This window comes from Perognathus longimembris, chromosome 5 (assembly GCF_023159225.1).
Source record: "Perognathus longimembris pacificus isolate PPM17 chromosome 5, ASM2315922v1, whole genome shotgun sequence".
Lineage (NCBI taxonomy): Eukaryota > Metazoa > Chordata > Mammalia > Rodentia > Heteromyidae > Perognathus > Perognathus longimembris.
Window position 1 is genome coordinate 20212912 of NC_063165.1, and position 25601 is coordinate 20238512.

Genomic DNA, 25601 nt, shown 5'->3' on the forward strand with positions numbered 1-25601 from the left:
AACCCAATTGGTTTGCTGTTAAGTATTCTGATAGGTTCCTGGGCTATTTTTGCCTGGGCCGGTCTTTTGAGCAGTTGGGAACACCCAAAACCAACTTGCTTTTGAGATATGTACTCATTTTCAACATAATATGTCACTGACATATGCTTATGCTGATCTGGAACCATGATCCTCCTGGTTTTTCTTCTAAAGGAATTGGTATTACACCTGCAAACTACCAACACCAGCTCAGTGCCAGTTTTTATTTGCTGTACCAGTTTTTGCTTTTGAGGGAAATACATGCTTCTAGTCTTTTTCTTTGAAACATCACTGTTGATTTATGCAACTGGGAATTAAGTTTATTTTATCTATCCTCTGTAGAATCTGGAGCAACAATCAGTAAAAGTTATGATTTAAATGACCTGCCAGGGCCACCATCTAAACCACAAGTCACAGACGTGACTAAGAACAGTGTCACCTTGTCTTGGCAAGCAGGTACCCCCGGAGCTCTTCCAGCAAGTGCATATATCATTGAGGCTTTCAGGTATGGGAAAAATTGCTTTTTTTTTTCTTTTCTGGGGTGTTTGCATTAGTTCCTATTTCCTAAAATGTTACCTAAGCTTGACTACTGTTTTTGTTAAGGACAATTGAATCTATATATCTTAAAGAATTTATCCTTTAACCTCATTCAAGAGCAGTCTTTCATTTTTTCATTTATAAATTAATGATAAGATTTTGCATTATCCATGCCCAGTGTATAGGAATCTAGTCTACAGCATAATAGTTCCTTTCTCTGCCTTTAGCAATTGTGTGCATTTTAACTGAGAATGCAGGATTTAGAACTAAACAGAAAATACAGTAACTGCTAAGCATAGCTATTTTTAAAAGGGATGCAATGGTTATTGAAGCACGAGACTTTGAAATAGCTATTCCTAATAATTGGAGCAGAACTTTAAATAATTGCATTGTTTTACGCTCTATACATGCATGCAGTTATTTTTATTTCTGCAATAAAACTAAAAAAAAAACACAGTTTAGAAATCAATTTCATGTGGCTCTCCACAAGCTATTTAAAACAATTGTCATCAATTTAAAGATATAGATAGTCCCATTGCTTTATTTGACTTAAATAAAGTAAAACGTGGAAAATATTCTAAATATTCTATCATAATCAATTTCATTGTGTTCCTCCCTGACTGGTCAAGTCTGAAGTATAGTCACTCTCTTTTGTCAGTATCAATACAATGAACACTTTAGTTTGATGCCATTCTAATCTAAGGATAGAAACAGTTTTTCAACTTTAGCATTTGTATATTAGATAATTTAATTTTTTATGTTTCCATGCTTCTAGATGTCCCCTCAAGTTGACAGCCCCAAAATCCATATTTTCCCCCCATTCTCAACAAAAATAGTATTTTCCCTTTGATCAAGTGTTGTAAAATGTCATTTATCTATAGCTGTCTGTACAGGGATCCCACACATAAATTCAGCAGTATTTTACCATTTGCGATGAGAAATCACAGTATTGTACAATGTAAATTTTATTAAAGCTCTAAGCAAGGGAAAATATTCATTACATGCTTCCTTTCTTCTTTTACAGATATGTAGTTTTAGAAGGCTCTGTTATAATATTGCATGCGGAGTTGATACAAAAGAAAACACACCTTGTAACAGGAAAATGTATTGGCATAATTTACTCTGTAGCCCATTTATTCTTTCTGCAGGTTAATTCTTTTCAAGGTATATATATGTGTATGCATTTATGAGGACCATATTTATTGTAAAAATTTGATGTTGTGATCTTGGCCTTTGTTCCTTTTACAGGTATTCATTTAGTGGGCTGCTCTGCATTTAGCAAAGGGCTGTCACATCTCCTGTGCTGAGTTTAATTTTGTTGTGCATGGCACTTCCGTTAGGTGGGCTCGGCTTTGTTGTTGAATCAACTGAAATCATTCAAACGTTTCATTTATTGGGCTGAACACTTCAAGTGCTGTGTGTCTGTCTGTCTTTAATTTTCAGCCATTAACTTTTGTCATTGATACCCAATTCCATTTCTAATAATTTTGTGACGGATCTCTAAATGAATGCTCTCTTCATGTTTCAGCCAATCAGTGAGCAATAGCTGGCAGACAGTGGCCAACCATGTAAAGACTACCTTATATACCGTGAGAGGACTCCGGCCCAATACCATCTATTTGTTCATGGTCAGAGCAATCAACTCTCAAGGTCTCAGTGACCCAAGCCCAATGTCAGATCCAGTGCGCACACAAGGTAATTTCATTTTCTCTAAACCTAACTGATTCTAGACAAAGCACCAGACAATCCTTATAGAAGAGGTGTTTCAAAAGTAACATACTTTGATTTTCTATGATGATTCACAGGACTTCATTCAGTGATGAGGAAGAATGTTTGCATTTTATCATATTAAATTGTGTCCTCTTGCTGGACATTGCAGTTTTAAAAGGACACAACAATTGGTGGCATGTGCATAGTAAAAACGAATTCACTAAGTTAGATCTTCATTGTGTTTACAAGGGTGGAAAAATGTTTCTTTCTCTTTGTATTAGTTAGAAAATAGCAAAAAAAAAAAAAAAAAAAAAAAAAAGCAGTTCTGTAAAGGATAGGTACCTAGACAAAACTATGACTTTTCATGAAGCCTACTTTTAAAATTCAGGGCAGCTCATCATAGAGGTTCTGTGAAACCAGTGTCTACTTCTCTAAAAACAGTGAGAAACTCAGATTTCCAGTGTCCCAATGAATAGATCCACAGGGCCCTGTGGGTACATTCATATACCCTCCAAGTGGTCAAGTTTAATAATGACCAGTACTAGCTTTTTTTTTACTCAGATAGTTGAAGGAGTAACCTATTTCAGCAAACAGTAAATGTGGTTTTCTTCCTAAGTCAGTGAATGGTTTTGACTAAGACAAAATTCCCCATAACATTAAAGTATAATTAACTTCACAATGGAAAATTTCCTCATCCCATCTTTAGTGACCTGTCTCTTCTTACTGAGAAGTTACTGAGAGCTAAGATTTAAGGTATAATGTTTCACTATTATCTTCTTTCCTACCAGTAGGTGATGGGAATCAATTCAATAGAAAAAATGGTGCCTTTTTTGTTGGTGCAACTTACTTGCTGTAGGCTTCTTGAGAAAGGATTGCTTTGCCAAAGATGTTGAACAAGATATAATTCAAAGTAGTATTCGATGGTAGAAGAAAACCAGATAAGCATAAAATATTATTATAATTACTGTGTAGTTCAGTAGTAGCAAGTACCATTGCCATTTTAACAGAGAATGGGGGCTTTAAGGAAATGAATAATAAAATGAAATCACCACATGACTATAATATTGCTGACAGGATGATGGTCTAGAGAGGAGGCAATTCCACTTGGCTATTGTTCTTGAAGAAGAATGTGATTAATTTTCCATCATGATAAACAGACTGTAGGTAAAGATCCTGTCTCCAGAGAGAGGGGGGAAAAGCAAAATGAAACAAACAAACAAAAACCACAACAAACACTTGGAAAGGCTGCCAGTTATATTTAATTTTACCTAGATCCAATTGCTTTTAATGTCTCTGAATTTAGTGCCAGATTAAATTAAAAATAGAAGAGATGTATAATTTGAAATCAAGAAATTATACTGTTTAGATTATTTTTACTTGTGGGGATGTGATAGCTTTTGTACATGGCTCTAGTGTAAGGTAGAATGGGAAAGACAGGCCTTGATCATTTAATAACTCTGCAGTCACTAAATCTTGACTCATAAAATAACTTCCAGTGAAAAGGTCAAAAAGAGATTAATGAAAATCTATTTGTGATCTGGCTTGTTCCAGTTGAGAGGCTGTACAAAGCAAAAAACATATGTTCTCTTACCAGATATTTAATAGGAATGTTCATGTTTTCGGTCTCAATGTCAACATCATTTTCACTATCACACCTTGTAGTGCTGTGTTCTAAAAAGAACTACTTTCCAAAGGACACTTTGTTTTATTACCTCTTATTTTCAAAGCTAGTGAATACCATAGGATCTGGATTTTTTTTCATTAAGTATAACAAATAGTTATACATCAACATCATAGTAGACCATACACCTATCAGCAAAGATTAATATTAGTCATATAATGGAACTACTTTTTCTCAATCAATCAGTAATTTACTTTGCTGTTTATATCAGAATGAAAAGACTGGAAATGAAAAATACACCTCTAGTATAGCCCCTTGTTTTTATGTCCTAATTAAAGAGTATACCATAGTGAATTACCATAAGAATTTAAAAAATAGTTTAGCAAGAATGTTTCATTTTGACAAGAGAAAAATAAGAGAAATGATTAAGAAAGTAAATTATTTTAAGTTAAACTTCAGTCATTCAATTAAGTGGAAGTACAGAAAGAATCAGTGTAATCAGAATAACCAGCTTAAAAAAAATGTCAGTTTGACAATGTATGAATTTCCATTAAATAATGGATTTAAATGCCTCTAAATTATCTGTTTTTTTTTGCTTCACAGACAGAGAATATATCTCCTTCCTTTCCTAGTGCAGCTCTAGAACATCTTTTCAGATATTGAAATTCTCTTTCAAATCTTTAATTTCACAGCATTTTGTCAGCATTCTAAGTTTTACAGTTTTGTAACTTTCAGTTCCTATTCTGTTTGCGTTTGATGAAATAAATCACCTCCCCGGTCTCTCAGTCTTCTTCCAGCCCTGAGAAAGGCCCAAGAGTAGGAAGTCAGAACTAGTTGATGCAATATGGGATTCATACAAACCTTCAGATATGCCTGGAAAGTTGAATAAATGTGCCAACATATATGCCAGTTTGGTGGACTTCAATGCCTATGGTTTATCCTTCTAAAGAAGTATTAGTACAGACACCCCAGTCTTTGTAAATAGGCAATCTAATGATCTTCCACAACCATGTATCTGTACTTGGAAGATAATGAAGGATCATAAACATACATTTGAATGAAATTTGATGAAGATAAATAGTATATCTCAAACTATGTTATTTACATACACATGTGCATACATACATATGTATATATATATATATGTAATGTGTGTTAGACCTTTAACTTTTTCATTTCTTAAATTTTGAATTTGTATCTTCAATGGTTGTATCCAGGGATTATAATTTAACATTTCCATTCCTGTGATCAGTGCATATTAATCACAATTATCCCTTTCGAACGTTCCTCCTTCCCTGTCATTTACTTGAAACCTTTTATAAGAAAAGTTTTAATTTTTCTGCTGTAATGAGCTGCGGATGTACTGTGTTGGCTTTTATAGAAATAAACTTGAATTTTACTATGTATTTTTGAAATTGGGAGTGATTGTCTCATCTAACTACAGATATCAGCCCACCAGCACAAGGAGTGGATCACAGACAAGTACAGAAAGAACTGGGGGATGTCATTGTTCGTCTTCACAATCCTGTTGTCCTGACCCCCACAACTGTCCAAGTCACATGGACGGTAAGTTACCAAAGATGGAATTAAGCCTTATATGCAACTTCACATGTAGTAACAAAGTCTATATTAGATCTCTCCTAAAGGTAAACAAAACAAAAGATGCAAATATACAAGCACAAATAAGTAATTAGGAGTCAATCTTCATTGTCCTATGCCTTACTTCTATGGAACTACTGATCTATTTTCTATCTCTATAGATTTATTTAGGCTTTCATAGTATAAATTCATATAATATGTCTTTTTTGTTGTTGTTGTTGTTCCTGGCTTCTTTTTACGCAACATAATGTTTTTAAGGCATCCATGTTGTAGGACCTATATGTCTTTGTTGTTGTTTTTTAATAGTATACCATTATATTATTGTTTTTGTGCTCTTTTAAAATATTCTGCCCTACAGCTGTATCACATTCTCTTTACCTCTTCTTCAATTAATGCTCCTCAGACTGGTTCAAATTTTGACTACTATGAATAAGCAGCTATAAATATTAGTCTTCAAGTTTTTGTATGAATATACAAGTCTCATTTATCTTGTCATATACCTAATTGAACAATATAGTAGATGCATGCTTAACGCCTCATGAATTGCCAGAACATTTAATTTGTGGTCTTATCCTTTATTTTCTAGCCATTGTTGTTTGTTTTGATGTCCTAGCTTCTTCCAGACCCTTCTAGTTGCGTCCATCTTCTTCTGAACTTTTTCTGTTTCCTTCTAGCTATAGTCATTTTAGTAGTTATACCCTGCAATTAGAATTTCATTGCAGGTCTGACTTCTATTAATGAATTGTTAATGAATAATAATGTCTGTGGGTTTTTTTGTTTGTTTGTTTTTTGCCAGTCCTAGGACTTTGACTCAGGGACTGAGCACTGTCTCTGGCTTCCTTTTTGCTCAAGGCTAGCACTCTACCACTTGAGCCACAGCTCTACTTCTGTCCTTTTCTGTTTATGTGGTGCTGAGGAATCGAACCCAGGGCTTCATGCATGCAAGGCGACCACTCTACTGCTAAGCTACATTCCCAGCCCTGTTTTTAGTTTCTTGATGATATGATTAGGAACATAAAAAATTAAATCTGAGTATTTTTGTGAATTTGAAACAACCATCTTTTTATTTTGTTAGCTGAAACATATAAAAGAACATCACATATAAGATAGGTGACAAACAGTATAAGAAATGTACCCAAGGCCTAACATATGAAACTGTAACCTCTCTGTACATCACTTTGACAAAAAAATAAGAAAAAAAGAAGAAAAGATAGGAAATAGTGATTCAGGCACTCAAGAGGCTGTGATCTGCCAATCAAGATCAAAGCTATCCCAGGCAGAAAAGTCCTTGAGACTATAATGTCCAATTACCTACCAAAAAAGCTGGAAGTAGATCAGTGGCTCAAGTAGTAGGGTGCTATTGACAATGCCCAGGCCCTGAGTTCAAGCCCAAGTACTGTCATGCACACACAAAATAAAGAAGAAAAGGACATCACAAATAACATATAATTTTAATAACATGTAGACCAAGATAATGAGTTTCAAGAAATAAATTTATATTTTAACATATGTTGAGAAAGTTCAAGTGTCATGAGTTATTAAATTTATTAAAAAACAATTGGTACATCACATTGAAAAAAAGTTTTGTCAGATGATATGTTCTGCAATAAAAATTGTACACAAACACTATCTCCCACAACTTTCCTTTACTTGGTAATTAAGTATTGCTGATAGGGTAAAGGGAAGTTAAATTAACCAGGCAATAACATTCAAAGGTCAGGTAAATATCAAGTTTACTTGAAGAAGCAGTATTAAAGGACTCTCTGTGAAGCCAGTGATCTCAGTCTTCCTTCTGCCCTCCTGGTCTTTCTACCTATAGCATGACTCACCTCAATCATGTTTCAATGACTTTGGAGTAATAATATAAATTAACAGGGAGTGCCATTTTTTTGCCACAAAAAATCATAATTGGCAAGACAAATGCTTTGGAAAAAAATATCTGCATTTCAGAATATTTAATCATTTTTAAGGATCAAATTCTTAATGTCTCATGTATATTTGCAGGTAAAGATTAAGATTAGAATTCCCTAACTTTCTCTATCTTCAAATGGCTGTACATTGAGATTACAATTTAACATGTCTATATATGTATATAATGCATCTTTTTTTTTTTTTTTTTTTTTTTGCCAGTCCGGGGGCTTGGACTCAGGGCCTGAGCACTGTCCCTGGCTTCTTTTTGCTCAAGGCTAGCACTCTGCCACTTGAGCCACAGCGCCCCTTCTGGCCATTTTCTGTATATGTGGTGCTGGGGAATTGAACCCAGGGCCTCATGTATATGAGGCAAGCACTCTTGCCCCTAGGCCATATCCCCAGCCCCTATAATGCATCTTGATCAGGATCATACTTCCCATCACTCCTCCTACATATCTCTGCTTCTACCAGTCACCTTGGGTCATATTTCTCAAAGTATCCATGAAAAAAAGGTACTGGGAAGCATAAATTCTCTGACTTTAAATCTGTTTCACGTTTTCATTTTAAAAGAAAAATGAAACATTTTTTTTAATAGTGAAATATTGGCATATCATCCTGAGTTGGATATCTTGTTATTTCTTGAACAAGACCATGCCATCAGTCAATTTTCTGGCTTATATATACAAAATTGGATAATCCTTTAAAAGTATAACTAAAGTCAAAATTTTAAAAAAGGCCAGATTCTGGTTAGTCATACCTATAATCCTAGCTAAACAAATTGGAAGTTTGGGAGGGCTTCTTTCAGCTTGCTTTTCAATGAAGGAGCTATTGGGTAAGAATCAAAGTTGTATATTACTAGAATTAATCACTTTAGCACACACTGAGTTTAAAAGTATGTAAAATTAGATCAGAATAATGTGGCAGTATTCTTGGAGTTCCTCCAGAAAAAAGGGCTAGTTATTACGAGTTTGTGAATCTGTCACCTGCATGACTTCCAGACTCCATTACTTTTATGTCTGTTTGTACAGTGAAGTGTCTGTGATGAAATATTTCTTTAATAACTGTTTGTTAAGTTGGTTTTACAAATACTTGGTTTGAAAACATAAGCAATTCAATCCTTCAGCCCATGTATGGGGTAGTTTACAGTTATAATGAGATATATTGCTCTACCTTTTTTTAATGAAGTCACCTTCCCATGAAATATGTCAGACGGAAGGTGAATCTATTGCCAAAGAAATTGTAACTATTTTGCATAATAATTTCCAATTGTTAAATGGACAAGGGAGGAGGAGAACCACACTCCTCATCACAGGCAAATGTTAAAAAAGCAGTAGTTAACAAGATCCATTTCCTAAAACTGACTGCTGTAATAATGAACACAGGCAAAACGAATAAGAATAAGTCACTTGTTGGGAAATGATAATTGGGGGATTTCTTTTGTTATTGTTTTATTCAAAGACAGAAATTTTTATTGCTTAAACATTATGGCAATGGCAATAAAAATATTTTTTTTCTTCAAACTCAACTTTCAGAACTACATTAAAATCAAATTGGCCACTTAGCAAAGCAAATTCACTTCAAATTTTCTGCTTACCATTGAGGTTTTTGTTTTGTGGAGTTCTACACGTTAAAAAAATGATTCCTGACAATCTCAAAAATTCAGTCAAAACACTAAAAGCTACCTGTATCTGTGCCACCTCTCATTCTTTATAAAGTCCTTTCATCAACAAATATGTTTTAACACTGCTCATCTCTAGAGCTTTATAATATGCACTGACTTCATTAATCATTTCTCTGTTTGTGTGCTCTTGAGATGTTCAGAAATTTAGAGACTGAGCTGTGATTCAAACCTAGGTCTTATACTGAAACAAACATCTGAAGCACTCTTTCCATCACTGAATGCAACCACAGCTATTATTTTTTCTTTCAGGCTCACAAACTACAATCTTTTAAATTAATAAGACCCCACAAAATTGTGCTTAGACTGATTGCACTCTGAACAAACATCTTTTTTAATGGCCAGAATACCAATAAAACTCCCAACAAGTGTATGATGCAACTTGAAAACCATCATCAGTCACAAGTCATTCCAATAGGGAGCGGTATTCAACATATATACACATGGAAGTCCACCTAACTTTTTAATGGAATGGTCAGCACTTTTATTTTTTGCTTCTACCTGTAACTGCAGATTGGTCCCTACAAAAGTATCACAAACTGCACAAAATAAAAGCACCGAATTGCTAAGCAGGCCATTGTCCCATTTCAAGCTAATGGCAGTGCCCACTGAAGTGAGCAAGGCAATGTTGTGTAGTAAACACTAGCTTCATAAAGTCCCCCAAACACTTAATTAATGAAAACCAAACATGGATAAAACCAATTTACCCTGATTTACAGACTCCCTTCATCTGGAAACAGCTGCTTAATGTTCTCCTTAAAAACACAGCTTGCTTCTTTCAGTATTAACAAGCTATTATTGTGAGTTATGTCTTTCTTTCAGTATATAAATTCACTTAAACCAAATGCAGAGAAGTTTATAAAATGTAAGCTCACTGTGTTTCTAATATATACTGCAAGGATTTTTTTTAAACTTTGACAGTTTGGATGTAAGGTGCCTCTCTCTTGTCCTCATGTATTTAATATTTTGCTTCTTGGTGGCATTATTTATAATGTCAGAATAATTCCTGCTTTTCAAAATAAATATCGCAGGTATATAGAAGCACAAACTGGTGGCATAGGTGGAGGCCCTATGTTCCGATGCCTTCATGTTAGACCTGGACTCACTCATTCTTTTTTTTTTTTTTTTTTTTTGGCCAGTCCTGGGCCTTGGACTCAGGGCCTGAGCACTGTCCCTGGCTTCTTCCCGCTCAAGGCTAGCACTCTGCCACGTGAGCCACAGCGCCGCTTCTGGCCGTTTTTTCTGTATATGTGGTGCTGGGGAATCGAACCTAGGGCCTCGTGTATCCGAGGCAGGCACTCTTGCCACTAGGCTATATCCCCAGCCCCAAGGACTCACTCATTCTTGATATCATGAGTACGGTACTAATTCCAGCAATCTATCAAGGTTTGGAAGTATTGCATGAGGAAGGGAATTCTTACTTTCCAGACTCATGTGAAAGGTGAATATGGGTGACTGGGAGTATGGCCTAGTGGCAAGAGTGCTTGCCTTTTATACATGAGGCCCTGGGTTCGATACCTCAGCACCACATATACAGAAAATGGCCAGAAGGGGTGCTGTGGCTCAAGTGGCAGAGTGCTAGCCTTGAGCAAAAAGAAGCCAGGGACAGTGCTCATGCCCTGAGTTCACGGCCTAGGACTGGCCAAAAAAAAAAAAAAAAAAGGAGAATATGGCACTACAAGAAAGACAACAGCTCCTGCACATCCACTTTTTGGAGTTTACCATTGTTTGTTATTCCAAACATAGAAAAATAATCTTTTGTTGCTACAATTTGGACTTTCAAAAGACAATATATTAAACTAATAATCATTTGTCTTCCTTGCTGCCTAGCCTTAAAAATAAAACATTCTGCATCTAAATTTAAAATGTTAGAAGTTGTTGAATTTGTTGGATGCAGGAAGCATCAATCAAATGAGGAAAATCAAAGCAAATCTGGGCCTTGACAGCTTTTTTTTTTTTTTAGAAATACAACCTGAAATAATTACACAGATATCTTACATATTGTGAGCTATTTTAAATAGAAGAGAGAGTTGGTCTACTCTTCATTTTGAAAATGCTCATGTGGACAATGTGAATTGAGAATTGGAAAGCTTGTTACAAGCACGTAGAAAGTTACAATGAATTAGATGGCCAAGGCTGACATGGGAGAAGAAAGGTTGGACTGCCATGATATCAGAACATACTTATCTTCAGGTTCTAATCACTTTGCTTTATCGACAGGTGGATCGCCAGCCTCAGTTTATTCAAGGATACCGAGTGATGTATCGTCAGACTTCAGGCCTGCAAGCTACAACTTCGTGGCAGAATTTAGATGCCAAAGTCCCAACTGAACGAAGTGCTGTTTTAGTCAATCTCAAAAAAGGTGTGACCTATGAAATTAAAGTTCGACCATACTTTAATGAGTTCCAAGGAATGGATAGTGAATCCAAAACAGTTCGTACTACTGAAGAAGGTCAGTACCACCACTTTCTTCTTTCCTTCCTTTCTTCCCTTCTTTTTCTCTCATTTTCTTACCCTCCTCCCCCTTTACCTCCTTTCCATTCTTCTTTGTATTTTCAAGAATTTGAGACTTTCTATGCTACCAAAGTTGGCCTGATCCACCTGTTTTATAACCCAAGAATCAGAAATATAAGTGTACACCCCTACACAAACTTCATTAGCCAGATTTCTAATGTAAATTGAATTTAATATGACAATTAAAACAATTTATTTCTCTATTCTGTGCAAGAAAGAACTCAACTAAATCTGATATATATTCCTGTTTGACTTAAGAAATTTTCAGTTACACATTGCCTATAAAAGAATATACAGAAAACTATATTTTTTTAAAAAATTATCTTTAAATAGTTAGACAAAAGGGTTTAAATCAACATCAGTTTATGAACATAATGAATATTGATCAGTGTCACCCCTCCAACATTTTCCCTTTACACACAGAAAGATATATAGATTTTTAGATTCATTATTAATCTATTTTTTAGGATATTTGAAAAAATGCTAAAGTTCATGATAATGTTGTTACCCACCATTACGTTCACCTTATGGTGAAAATTGGTATTACTAAAAAACAGTACTACTCTTCACATAGAGTGCTAAGTTTAACTTGTTTTCACTGAAATTTGACTTTTACTTGAGATTAGACATTTGTCAGTGTTCACTTCACATTTGTCTCTGAGTTTGGTGGGCTGGTGATGGTAACAAATGGAACTAAGCTGGACTATGTCTGTGAACGATAAGCAGTGATTTGTTTTTGTTCACATTTGTAGGAAGAAGCTGAGCACTGGAATAATTGAGCTGTCAGGAAGCAGGCTCGGTGTTCTCAGCAAGCTAGCAGCAAGGGCAATGAAAAGCCAGTTTCAAAAGTGTTATTTTACAGGGCAGTCTACTTAATAACAACAAGGCAGGTAGACAAGAGGTCAAATTTATGTCATTGTGCTGTATTCTGGAAATATACTGTCACAGTAAAGACCAAGAGGTTTTGGCATATGTTAGCTTGAAACCGCTATCTCAATGTAGACATGGTCACACATCCATCACAGATATAAGAAAGATGAGAGCCATTATTAAATAATCTTCTAAGTATTTGGGGAGGACATTTAGAATATTATTGAAGGGTTCAACTGTGTAGAGCTGTGGGGAAAAAAAAACACCACACACACTGATAGTTTTACATAAAGTCCTTCCAAGATGAGAATTTCTTGGATTTTTAAAAGTATCATCAAGAAGGATTTCATGTAGCATTTTGGTTTTACCTTTTCCATGTTTTTTTTTTTTTTAATTCAGAAGTTGCCTGAACACAGAAGAGTTTGTTTTTTTCCCCCTGTAAAATGAGTATTTCTTAGCTTTCAGGTGCATCGAATGGAACCTACTGGAGTTTAATGTCAGGAATGACTTCTCAATCATCTCCCCTCAGCATGGTGATAATTAGTTATAGGAAGAACTATAAAGAAAGAGAGTTATTGTGGGAAATCAAAATCTTCCCATTTCACATTTGACCAAACATGAACATGTTTTCATTTTTATCAGCAGGACCTCTTGGCCATCCATATAAAATAACTTTTAAATCTTAAATTGTGGACCAGTTTATTATGGTCAATTATTTCCCCCAGGATAAAAAGAAAACCATGCTTACTTTTTTGTTGTGTTTCTATTTTTATTTAGTACAGTGCAAAAAGCCTGCTAATAATGCTGGCATTGAGAAATAATGCCTGATACAATGGTGGAGCTTGTCCTCTCAGAATATGCTTGGTTGGAAGCATGTTGGTACATGTGTAGTTTCCAGAAATACAGCCTGTTGTAGCTGAAATAATTTAAAAAATCTACAATCAGATATATCTGGGTTCAAATTCTGACTGCTCTTTGGCTTTGATAAGTCTTTTCCAGTACTTGTTACCTAGTATGTAAAACAAGATAACAGTGATTTCTAACTCTTGAAGTTATTGTAAAAATTAAAAATGACACAAAGCTTAGTGCTTTGCATAGAAAACATATTCACTACAATTTAATTAAGGATATTGATAGTACATTATCTGATCTGTTGGATTTGCTTTAAAGCTATGCATGAATTTAAAGTATATTTTTCTAAAATATTGTCCCTGTTGGATATTATATGCATATTTTGAACTATTGACAACTGGAATGCCATACATCTTGACATTATATTCATAGTCTGTAAGCAGCACTAATGCATACCACCAAGGCTTACAGTTTTCATTCATTCTGATTCTTTCTTCTGCAGCCCCAAGTGCCCCTCCACAATCTGTCACTGTGCTGACAGTTGGAAGCCAAAATAGCACAAGCATTAGTGTTTCCTGGGATCCTCCTCCTCCAGACCACCAGAATGGAATTATCCAAGAATACAAGGTAAGCCTGGGTGAAGATGGAGGCCTCACAGACATAATTTCCTGGAGAAACCTCAGTGTTACCAAGAGAAGACATGTCCTAAGAGAGCAAGGTCCTCTTACTCCATTTCTGTGCAAATGAATGATGTATCTTTGTATGGCAGAAAAGGAGAAATGCATAGGGGATTAGAATTCGATTTTAAGAACAAACATGCAATTAAACTGGACAGCTAAATTTAAGACAGAAGTAATTGTCAGTGTGGTGGGGTTCAGGAAATTCAAAGATTTCGAGTGATGGGGCTCGGGCCATGTGTGCAGCCCTCATCCTAGAACCTGCATTATCTATTAGGATTCTCAGGCATGTAATTTTGATATACGGGCAGAGGGGGACAGGAAATAGGAGCTGGCATGACTAATTCCATACTGTATGCTACTTTTATCTATGTTATTGAAGTTGTGTAAAATATTTGCCTTGAAAAAAGACAAGCACTGAAATGAAGAAATTTAGAGGTAACAATTCTCTCAATTTCGGCTGGTTTGTTAATATGTAAAAATGTTACTTCCTGATTTTATAATTATTTCTAACTTTTCAAAACCAGACACTGTTTAATTATATTGTTATTTGATACTGTGTGTATAAAACACCTCATTAACTTTGGGAAGATCTCAAAATAAAACATTTTGTTATTAAGAAATGTTTCTAATCAAGTATGTAGGTATATTCCTGCACTGTTAGCCCTGAGAAGGCTAAGCCAAGAAGGTATGAGTTTCAGGCCAATCTGAACCACATGTTAAAATCTCATGACAAACTAATAACAACAGAAATAATAACATACTAGATAGATCCAGTGAAGGAGATCTAGATACTGTACCACACTTTAACAATATATGTGGATAATCTTCTTATGTCAGTTATCTAGTAAGATAATAATTTTATGTTAATATTGTTTGTTTGTATCTTTGCTAGTAATCTTACAATGTGAAATTCAACTGAATGATTTCACCCAAAACTTTGAGACTGGAGTTTATTTCTAAGACATAATAAAAAATTTAGTATGAATTTGTTAAGTCAAAAATAAGCTTTCTCAAACAAATAGATAAACTGAATACCTGTGCTTTTAGTTTAGGTTTGTTCTTATCACAATGTAAACATATCTACATAAGAAAAATGAATGACTTTATAGTAATAGCATAATTTCATAGAAAGTTTTATAAATTTTAGGAGATTGTCTGAACATTGAAGAATTAGCCACAAGTTACTGTGCATGTGTGAATGTGTGTGTGTTTGAGTGTTTGTGTTAATGTGGTTAGGAATCTATTTTGTACCATCCATGACTAAATAACCTAAACAATCACTTTGATAAATATTGATAATATTCACAAAATGATGAATTTTTCATAAGTGATAAAATCTGATACTGATTACATACCCATCATATATATTATATATGTATGCATGTGTATGTATGTATGTGTACATACATAGGCATGTGTGTCTGTGTGTATGTGTGTGTGTGTGTGGTGTGGGCTGGTCTTCCAACAGGAACAGAAAAAATATTTGTAAATAAAAGGAACATACAACTCATAGTTATTACTTTGCCTAAAAATACCTTTGCAGAAACAAAGTATTCCAAACTTTTACCTTTATGGAGATTTGTGAAATATTATGTAAGATGACACAAATATAGATAGATAGATAGATAGATAGATAGATAGATTTCTAACATTATATTTGTAACAGATTTGTAACTCCCAAAGGAAATATATCAACATTTATTTCTACTTATAGTGAGAGTGCAGCTTCTTCAACATCATTATATAGACTTCCTATTTTTCATGCCGTGTGTGGATATATATTTTGAACAATATTAAGGTTTGTTAGTGTCAAGTGTAAATATTGGCTTACTTCATTTTAGTCAATAGGTATAACTTGTGGCAATTAATCAGCCTGACTATTTCTATGTAAGTTGTTATTCCCTTAAGTGAAATATAAATTAATTGGGTATATCCTGTATACCCCAATTATTGTAAATTACAATCACCACATTTATAATAGAGTATGTTGAAAAATAAATATTGACAAATTAGCAAGAGGAAATTATAAATTAATCTATACAAAAATGCTGTTTGCAAACAAAGTCTACTTTTCAGCAGTATTTATTACAGGAATCATTGTGACTTCTAACTCATTATGAGTATATAATCATGATACTAAGATATAAATGAACATGATCTTGTTTAAGCTTGTCAAATTATTTTACCTATAACATGCACACGTGTCAATGCATGCAGAGATTGGGCTATAAAATATTTACAAACAGCAGCCTAGAAAATAGAATGGGCAACTATTAACAAGTATTTAATCAATTATAATGATCAATTCTAATTATCAGAAAACATAATTTCATATTATGTTTATACCCTATTTCTGTAGATCTGGTGTCTGGGAAATGAAACACGATTCCATATCAACAAAACTGTTGATGCAGCCATTCGGTCTGTAATAATTGGTGGATTATTCCCAGGTATTCAATACCGGGTAGAGGTGGCAGCCAGTACAAGTGCTGGAGTTGGAGTAAAAAGTGAACCACAGCCAATAATAATTGGTAAGTATCCATGTCTGCCATCTGTATTTGGCTCTCAGCTGGCAGTATGGTAGATGCTTTTGACTCAACATGCTAATTATATATACATAGTTGTGATAGGGCAGCATGCACCATGGAAGCATGAATTAACCACAGGGTTAATTTGTGCATGTGTGTATATGTGTGTGTTTGTGTGTTTGTGTTAATGTGGTTAGGTATCTGTTTTGTACCATTCATGACTAAGTAACCTAAACAATCACTTTGATAAATATTGATAATATTCACAAAATGATGAATTTTTCATAAGTAATAAAATCTGATACTAATTACATACCCATCATATATATTATATATGTATGCATGTGTATGTATGTTTACATACATATGCATGTGTGTGTATGTGTGTGTGTGTGTGTATTGTGGGCTGGTCCAATAGGAACAGAAAAAATATTTGTAAATAAAAGAAACAAACAACTCATAGTAATTACTTTGCATAAAAATACCTTTGCAGAAACAAACAAACTGCTGACCAATTTCTAAATTGTAAATTTGTCTATATCCAGCTGCAAGGAACAAAGACATTCTGTGTCTCTACATTATAACCAAGATTTGACCTTGGCGATCTTTGTAATTGGTCTCAGTCTAGTGTCTACAACAGAATATCTCCTTGTAATTTTAGCCTCAATTTTGTTTCAAGACTTTTTTTTTTAGTTTAATTTTATTGTCAATGGCAATGTACTGATTGGTTACAATAACATGCATATGGTATTGGGTACAACCTCCTCCCTCATTTTTTTTCTACCTTTCCTCCCCCTTCAGCCCCTCCCCCCAGTTGTACAGTTAATTGCAAACATATTGTCTTGTTAGTATGGCTGTTGCATTCCTTTATCTGTTAAACATCTCTCCCTAGGCAGATTTTCCTTTGTACATTGAGCGTGTCTTTCCATTTAAAAATATACTTGTCTGTTTTTTTAAATTAAGCTTTTTATTTATTGTCAAAGTATGGTACAGAGGGGTTAAAGATTCATATGTAAGACAGTGAGTACATTCTTTAACTTGTTAGTATAAATTGTATATTCTGTATAGATTGTGTGCTATCTGTCAGTATCTATCATCTATCTATCTATCCATCTATCTATTGATCTATCTATCTATCTATCTATCTACCTATCTATCTATCTATCTATCTATCTATCTATCTTCTATCTATCATCTATGAACTATGAACTCTGATCCACCATAACAGTCTAAATGTTTTCCCTTGGAGCTTAACTTTGTAGCACTGCATCAATTGACAGTTCCAATGAGAGAAAGGATAGACATAGTACAGTTTTTGTCATGGAGCATCCTTGTTTTACAAGGCAAATTCATTTCTTCTTGCTCTTATTTGCTTGGCAATATCGTTAACAAATCTTCACACAGTTTATAGATTAAAAATGTTTACAGATTTTATAAATCATCCCTTTTTTTGTTTTGCTCATTGACTGAAATAACAAGAGTATATTGCCAGTTTCTGGATAATTATTTCTATTACAAAATGCCTGTTGCATAGGGTCAGCTTCAAAATTCTGTAACAATATCAAACTCTTTGGATTCTGTGGCTGTTCTTTTTTTATATTAAAGATATTGGAGAAGTATAGGTAAAGTATTACCTTTTCTCTAAATTGCTTTTCCTCTCTTAATTAGTCATTCAGACTAAATTAATTCCTTAACCTGAGGGAAACCTAAAATTCCTCTCTTCTGAGATTTTCTGTGCTAAATTAGAATACAAAAGAAATAGAGGTTTAGCCAAAATGATACATACATATCTATATTTATGTGTATGGGTGTATTTCATATTTTGATGAAATATATCTATATATCACATTTTAATCATATGTGTACACATATATTGCATTTCATGGGATATCTATTGAAATAACATTTATAGCACTTAGAAAAGAGTTATTAATTTCTGAATTTCAAAACTATATCTGAGGTTTAAGGGTAGTGGACCATTCTCACATTTGAGAATCTGAGGCAAGGGAATTGTGAATTTGAGTTCAGCTTGGCCGATGTTAGAAAACCTTGTCTCAAAAAAGGAAACAAAGCACAAATATGAAACATTTCAAATGAATAATTTTCTCTGAGAGTCGCTAGATTAGGAAAATTTTAACTATAGTTTATTTATATATGAATGTATATAATAGAGGTGTGTGTGAGTGTGTATGTGTGTGTAATGGATTTAGTGATTATTTCTGATTATTCCTGAAGAATTATATTTCCCTTTCACCTTTTGTATTTCTTATTTCTTTAGTAATTAATTCACAATGTAAGTGGAACACATTGCTGTCCGGGGGGGGGGGGGGCTCTGGACCCCCTCTCCCCACTTCTCCAGGGGAGATGCCTAAATTCTAAACTATGAAAGACACTCAGCCCCACCCCTCCCACCAGCAGAAGGAATAAGCATACCTTTGTGGACTTTGCTGAGTTGAGGAGAAATGCCGAAATCCCCTTCCCCATCATCCCCCTCATGTGTTTGACTCAGGAAGAAAATTCTGGGGAGACAGCCTGATGGTTGAACGGGTCTCACAGGATTTAATTGGGAGGGGGTTTATATAACGGTAATGCCGGGAAAGGAGGGGGACTGGCCAAAGGGCCAGTCATAGGCTAAAGACCATGTCCGTCTTGGGTGGGGACTACAGCCCTCCAAGAGCTGGGTCTCTGTAGGAGACCCCGCCATGATGGCACACACACGTGTTTGCCCCCCAGGGGCGGGGGCTTCTCTTCCTGTTCAAAGCAGAAGGGGAGGGGACAGGCTAAAGCCAGCTGTGGCCTCTTAAAGGCACAGCTGTCCCCAACAGATTGCCTCTTTTTTTTTCAAATGGCCACCTGAAAGTATTTTAGGGATCTATTCCTCTTAAAGTCAAATAGAGGGCTGGGGATATAGCCTAGTGGCAAGAGTGCCTGCCTCGGTATACCCGAGGCCCTAGGTTCGATTCCCCAGCACCACATATACAGAAAACGGCCAGAAGCGGTGCTGTGGCTCAAGTGGCAGAGTGCTATCCTTGAGCGGGAAGAAGCCAGGGACAGTGCTTAGGCCCTGAGTCCAAGGCCCAGGACTGGCCAAAAAAAAAAAAAAAAAGTCAAATAGAATATTGCTAGCCTGCATTATATACAAACCTGTGCCATGACAATGATGGTTGTGTATGACACAATTGTATAGTGCCTAAAAATATTAAAGTTAATTCTGACTAAATCTAATAGAATGCTTTATTTAACTTTTCTATCATTTGAAAAATATTAGGTCTCTAAATGGATTTTAATTACTTTCTATTTATTTTTAGTGTACCCTAAAGTGTTACTGATTTATTTTCTATCAAATAAGGACAAGGTAGTTAAGTGATTTTTCTAGTTAAGTAATTAGAATACACAATGCTCATGGGGTAACCATAAAAATAGAATTGCATTATTTGAAATGAGTGCATATGCACAAGTAAGCAAAATTCAACCCACAAATGGCCATTTGTTGCTGGGAATTTGTTTTGTTTTAACATCTACTGCTGTGCTAAGAAGCCTTCTAATTGTCTCTTTAATTATCTTTCCCTATCTACCTACACATCTTGTCAGATAACATTATCTACACAGCCCTTATTCTTTAGTTGAATAGTGATTTAGTGTTAGGTAATCTTTTATTCTGGCAATTTATGCTTTCCTATTGTCTACTTGTTATTGGGACCATAGTCCAAGTGACAAGCTCTACTTCATTCCCTCATGACTTACTTTAGGTAAATCATGTATGAGCATTTGATGTAGTTTATAATTTTAAATTTTTCTTATGCCAGACCTTGTAAAATTTAATCTCTTCTATCTCAGTTTAATCTTCATCTTCAAAAGTTCCCTGAAGAAGCCATCAATCAAGACACAACTTCTTGCAGACTAAAATCAGGGTCATTTTTTTCTGAAGTTTTCTGTGAGAAAGTGACTTTTACATGAAGCAGTTCATAATTGTCTATCATTAAACTTGCAGACACAAAAATGTAAGCAAGTATGTTCACATATGGGACCATCACATGCTACCCCATGAAACAAATTTGCACTAACATCTAAATTTTTAATTATCTTGCTTTATAAACAATCTGCTATTTTTTAAATCATTTGCCATTTCATGCTTACCTTACTTCATTAGTAATATGTAGAATAGCTGTGAACCTTCCCAGTAACAGACACAATCAAATCTGATGTGTCATACTCCAATGGATGAGAGTCTCTCTCTCTCTCTCTCTCTCTCTCTCTCTCTCTCTCTCTCTCTCTCTCTCGTCTGTCTGTCTGTCTGTGCAATTTAGGATCATCACAGGTTGGTCCATTCTTCTTATGCTCAATTTAATGCAGCTGACAACAGTTTCAAACCTTGGCTGACATAAACGTCCCAAACTGTATTATATTTTATGAAGTTTTATACAGTAAATTGTAATTCTTTTCCTTTCCCTTTGCTCTGTAAGGCTCTTATTTTCAATATCTGCTATTATGTTAAAAATAGGAATTACTTAAATTATTTATTCATTTTATTCATTCACTTATTTATGATTTTTTTTTTTTTTTTTTTTTTTTGGCCAGTCCTGGGCCTTGGACTCAGGGCCTGAGCACTGTCCCTGGCTTCTTCCCGCTCAAGGCTAGTACCCTGCCACTTGAGCCACAGCGCCGCTTCTGGCCGTTTTCTGTATATGTGGTGCTGGGGAATCGAACCTAGGGCCTCGTGTATCCGAGGCAGGCACTCTTGCCACTAGGCTATATCCCCAGCCCTATTTATGAATTTTGATCTCAGGATTTAAAAAAAATTATTATCAAACTGATGTACAGAGAGGTTACAGTTTCATACGTTAGGCATTGGATACATATCTTGTACTGTTTGTTACCTCGTCCCTCATTCCCCCCTCTCTCCTCCCCCTTTTCCTTCCCCCCCATGAGTTGTTCAGTTCATTTACACCAAACAGTTTTGCAAGTATTGCTTTTGTAGTTGTTTGTCTTTTTTTTTTTTACCCTGTGTCTCTTGATTTTGATATTCCCTTTCAATAACCTAGTTCTAATACCAGTATACACGGTTTCCAATATACTCAGATAAGACACAGAGATAGTGTAGGTACAACCACAGGAAGGGGATACAAGAACATCATCAATAATAGAAGCTACAGTTACACATAGCACGTTGAAAGTAGTTACAACAGTGAAATAACAATTGTTTCCATAACATGGAGTGCATTTCACTTAGCATCATCAGGATTTTGATCTCAGCCCTGCACCATTTTTTCCATACTTGCTCCTATTTTAATTTAATCATTTTTCAGATAGAGCTTCACATTTTTGCCCAAGACTAGCTTTTGACTACGGTCCTCATATTCATTTCTTCTATGTAGTTGGATTGTATTTGGAAACCTCCTTGCCTAGTTTATTGTAACAGATGATTTTTATGAACTGTATGCCTAGATTGGCCTCACACCTCAGTTTTCTAATCTCACTTATAATAGAATTAGACCTATGAGCCATTGTGTTCATCTAAATATATATGCTATTTTAAATATGGATTTTTAACTTCACAATCCATGAACTATTATATATGTGTAAGTATATATGTATATATACATACACACATATACATGTATATACACACATATATGTATATACACATATATACATACACATATACATATATGTATATACATACACATACTAGTATATGTATATACATATACATACATATATACACATACATGTATATACATATATGTGTGTACACACACATACACACACACACACACACACACACACACACACATATATATATATATATATATATATACTGCTTATGAGTATACTGGGAAAATATTTACATAAGTGAATTTGATCTAGACCAGCACTGACTTTCTGTAATGCTATATAAGTATCTACAAAAATGCTAACAACTATAACAAACAAGCCTTCATTTTTATATATTTAGCGAATGCATTTGTTATGTATTCAAACATGGGTTATGCGAATGGGGGATATGTTTTTCATTCTCTACTGTTATTCAGAAATCTTGGACTCTTCCTGAGTGTGCAGATATGCACCATCTTCTGAGAAATACTGTGCCTCTGTCTCATTATAAACAAAGAAAGAGTTATCAAACATTGCCACAAAATATGATGGGTTCGAGTTTGTGCTTACTGAATATTGATTAATATACTTTTAATATTTGCCTAAACTGTGATCATTTTCCTCTCAAAACACTAGCATAAATAGTGTGGTTACCAACTCAATTTTGTCTTGTAAGGTTCTCAATTCTAGAGAATTTATCATTCAGGGCTGTGAAGCACTTAAGGTATCCTTTAGTGTTATAGAAGTCATAATTTTGAATGCAAAACTATCATATCCACATTTGTCTCTTTATATACAGCACCTCAATGACTCTTCTCCAAATACATGAAGTAGATATTATTGTTGCCAAGTAGGCCTGAAAGGTTTAAGTTCCATGCATAAGCTTCCTGCTTAGTTAGCTATTAAATAGCAAAGAAAATGTTCCATTGCTATGTGGGATAAGTTGAAATATTATATATATATATATATACATATATATCAATGTATGTGTAATATACATTATACATGTGTGCTGTATTTTAATTACATTATTTTATATATGGTTTATACATGCAACATTTGTGTTGTATATGTTTTCTGTGATATATATGTATATATTTAAGCCTTTCACTTTTATTACGGGATGATTCCTGAATTTAAACCCCAGTTAAAGATATTTTTTTCTTATTTCTGAGTTGTATACATAACCACTAGTAGAATAATCTTCGTCCACACTTAAATGTATGTGTGTTTTAGTTATAACAACCTAAAGGTCAATTTTAAAGTTGGTCTTTTTCCTTCAGAGCTCAAGTGGATTGTCAAATTAACTTTAGCTACTATAAGGGCATATTCATGTATAATCCTTGTGACATTGTAGTTATACATACTGATAGATTTCTATGAAAGAAAGTTTTCATAGTTGTTTTTTTATGTAGTAGCCTTCATGTCTGCTATAAAAATATAGTTGTATGAATAAAATATTAGGTAGGATATTAAGGCCAATATAAAATGACATTAATCTTGTAACTCAAGCATTTGAATATGGGCATATCAACTCATTTTAAATGTACTTGTTGCTTTCTCTTCGAATATTGATATTAAATAACTCAACAAATTTCAAGCAGAGTTGTTATTTCGGTTCCAAGTATTTGTTTGAATAGTAGTTTATAAGGCTAGAAATCAAGAACTGGTTCTTTATCTTCCCATAGCAAATCCCAGGGAAGCATATTCTCAGGTACTCTTTTACATATCAATTTTTTCTTCTTAATAACTTACAAAATTCTTACCAACAGTTGTGATAAGAGCTGGTAAAACAAAACAAATATCAAGCAGAAAAACAGATATTACCTCAGCTTGAAGGGATTACCTGTGCATTAGGCACAGCATATATGTCTTCCTTTATTTATTTTAATACATATTAACTCCATTGTTTTATACATAGGGGGACGCAATGAAGTTGTCATTACTGAGAACAACAACAGCATAACTGAACAAATCACTGATGTCGTAAAGCAACCAGCCTTTATAGCTGGTATTGGTGGTGCCTGCTGGGTAATTTTGATGGGATTTAGCATCTGGTTGTATTGGCGAAGAAAGAAGAGAAAGGGTCTCAGTAATTACGCTGGTAAGAGACTATTTTCAGCCATGTGAACCACTTATCTTTAGGAATGTAATGAAATGAGAAAGAGGAATGGAATGGGATAAGAAGCAAATGATTTTGGCTTGTTTTAAGAACCTGGTCTGTAAAATGCAATTATAAGCAGCATGCTTCAGTGCCTTGCTCTTGACCGTATCACTTTTTTGACCACAGGCAATCTCTCTGCTTCTGTGTTCAATGCAGCATAACAAGTATACACACCAATAAAAAGCTCAAATGTTTTCCCCAACCTGATCTTCAAAAGTATATATAGAAACATACACATACAAACTTTATTTGATCAGAAGATATTCTTCAGGAATGTTAAGAACATTATTGAAATACGCACTAATGATTAGAAACACAGCTTATGCTATGTCAGAATATAGATTACACTGGAACACATCCCAGACAGAATATAATAAGCAAAAATCTCACCAGAATTTAAAACAAAAACTGATGAGATATTAATTCTGTGATTTACTGTTCACTTAAATGGAGTTTATATCTGACTGTGGATCAAAGGGTTTTCAGAAGAAACAGAAGGAAGCAAAGAGAAGAATTCAGAAATAGAAAGGGAAAAGAGAAGATGCTAAATGAACTTTGAACATTTAAAAATGTTTAAGTCTTATATCTAAGCCAGAGTTTGAAGCATGTGAGAAGTGATAGCTTTTAAAACTTTCAAAAAATATAAGGGACAATGATAAAGAGAAAGGAGATAGGGAAGGATTGAGGGAGAAAGAGTGAAGAAAACAGAAGCAGAAAAAAGAGAAGAGATAAAGTCACTGATTAAGAGATTATAATTTATGGTTCAATACATTTTGATTGTTTTATTGTTTTGTTTTGTGTTTTATAAACAGAACTACAATAAAAATGATACATAGTTTTTAAAACTTTTTAGAATTTTCAAAGTGATAAATTGAATTTAACATTGTTCCCTACACACTTTTTTAAGTTTTGTGATACTGTATTCAGTCTTCAATTACTAATGGGTATTGTGAGCATTCATCAATGTCATTTATACAGAACTTATTATTCTTACCAAATAGTAGAAACATGTGTAATTAGTGTAAAAATCAAGCACTGGATGTTTCTCTTGTTACCTGACAGCATTAAATATGGTAACTTGACAATAATATTGTTCCTTACATCTGTATCTTATGAAGATGAAAACTCTTGGTTTCTGACCAGAATAACATTCTAGGAGTAGAGAAAGGAGGATAACCACTGGCTTCCATGCTGAGTGACATGCCATCATTCTGCCATTTTTATTTTCAGTAGCTACTTAATTCCTTGTTCTTTATGCTTTGTCACTACCTCAATGCTCAATCATTGAATATCTGAGAAAATACTGAATAAGGAAGAACTTCTC

At 34.4% G+C, this 25601-nt stretch overlaps 1 protein-coding gene across 12 annotated transcripts in view; it reads left to right on the forward strand.

The window, feature by feature from the left end:
- The window catches only part of Robo2 (roundabout guidance receptor 2), a 516317-nt gene that overhangs the window by 433611 nt on the left and 57105 nt on the right, over positions 1-25601 (forward strand). For all 12 annotated transcript variants that reach the window (XM_048346411.1, XM_048346412.1, XM_048346423.1 and 9 more), the window contains 7 exons: positions 361-523; positions 2084-2250; positions 5331-5452; positions 11295-11526; positions 13813-13937; positions 16350-16521; positions 24035-24217. In XM_048346411.1, coding sequence (XP_048202368.1) covers positions 361-523; positions 2084-2250; positions 5331-5452; positions 11295-11526; positions 13813-13937; positions 16350-16521; positions 24035-24217 — 1164 coding nt within the window. The remainder of the gene's footprint in view (positions 1-360; positions 524-2083; positions 2251-5330; positions 5453-11294; positions 11527-13812; positions 13938-16349; positions 16522-24034; positions 24218-25601) is intronic.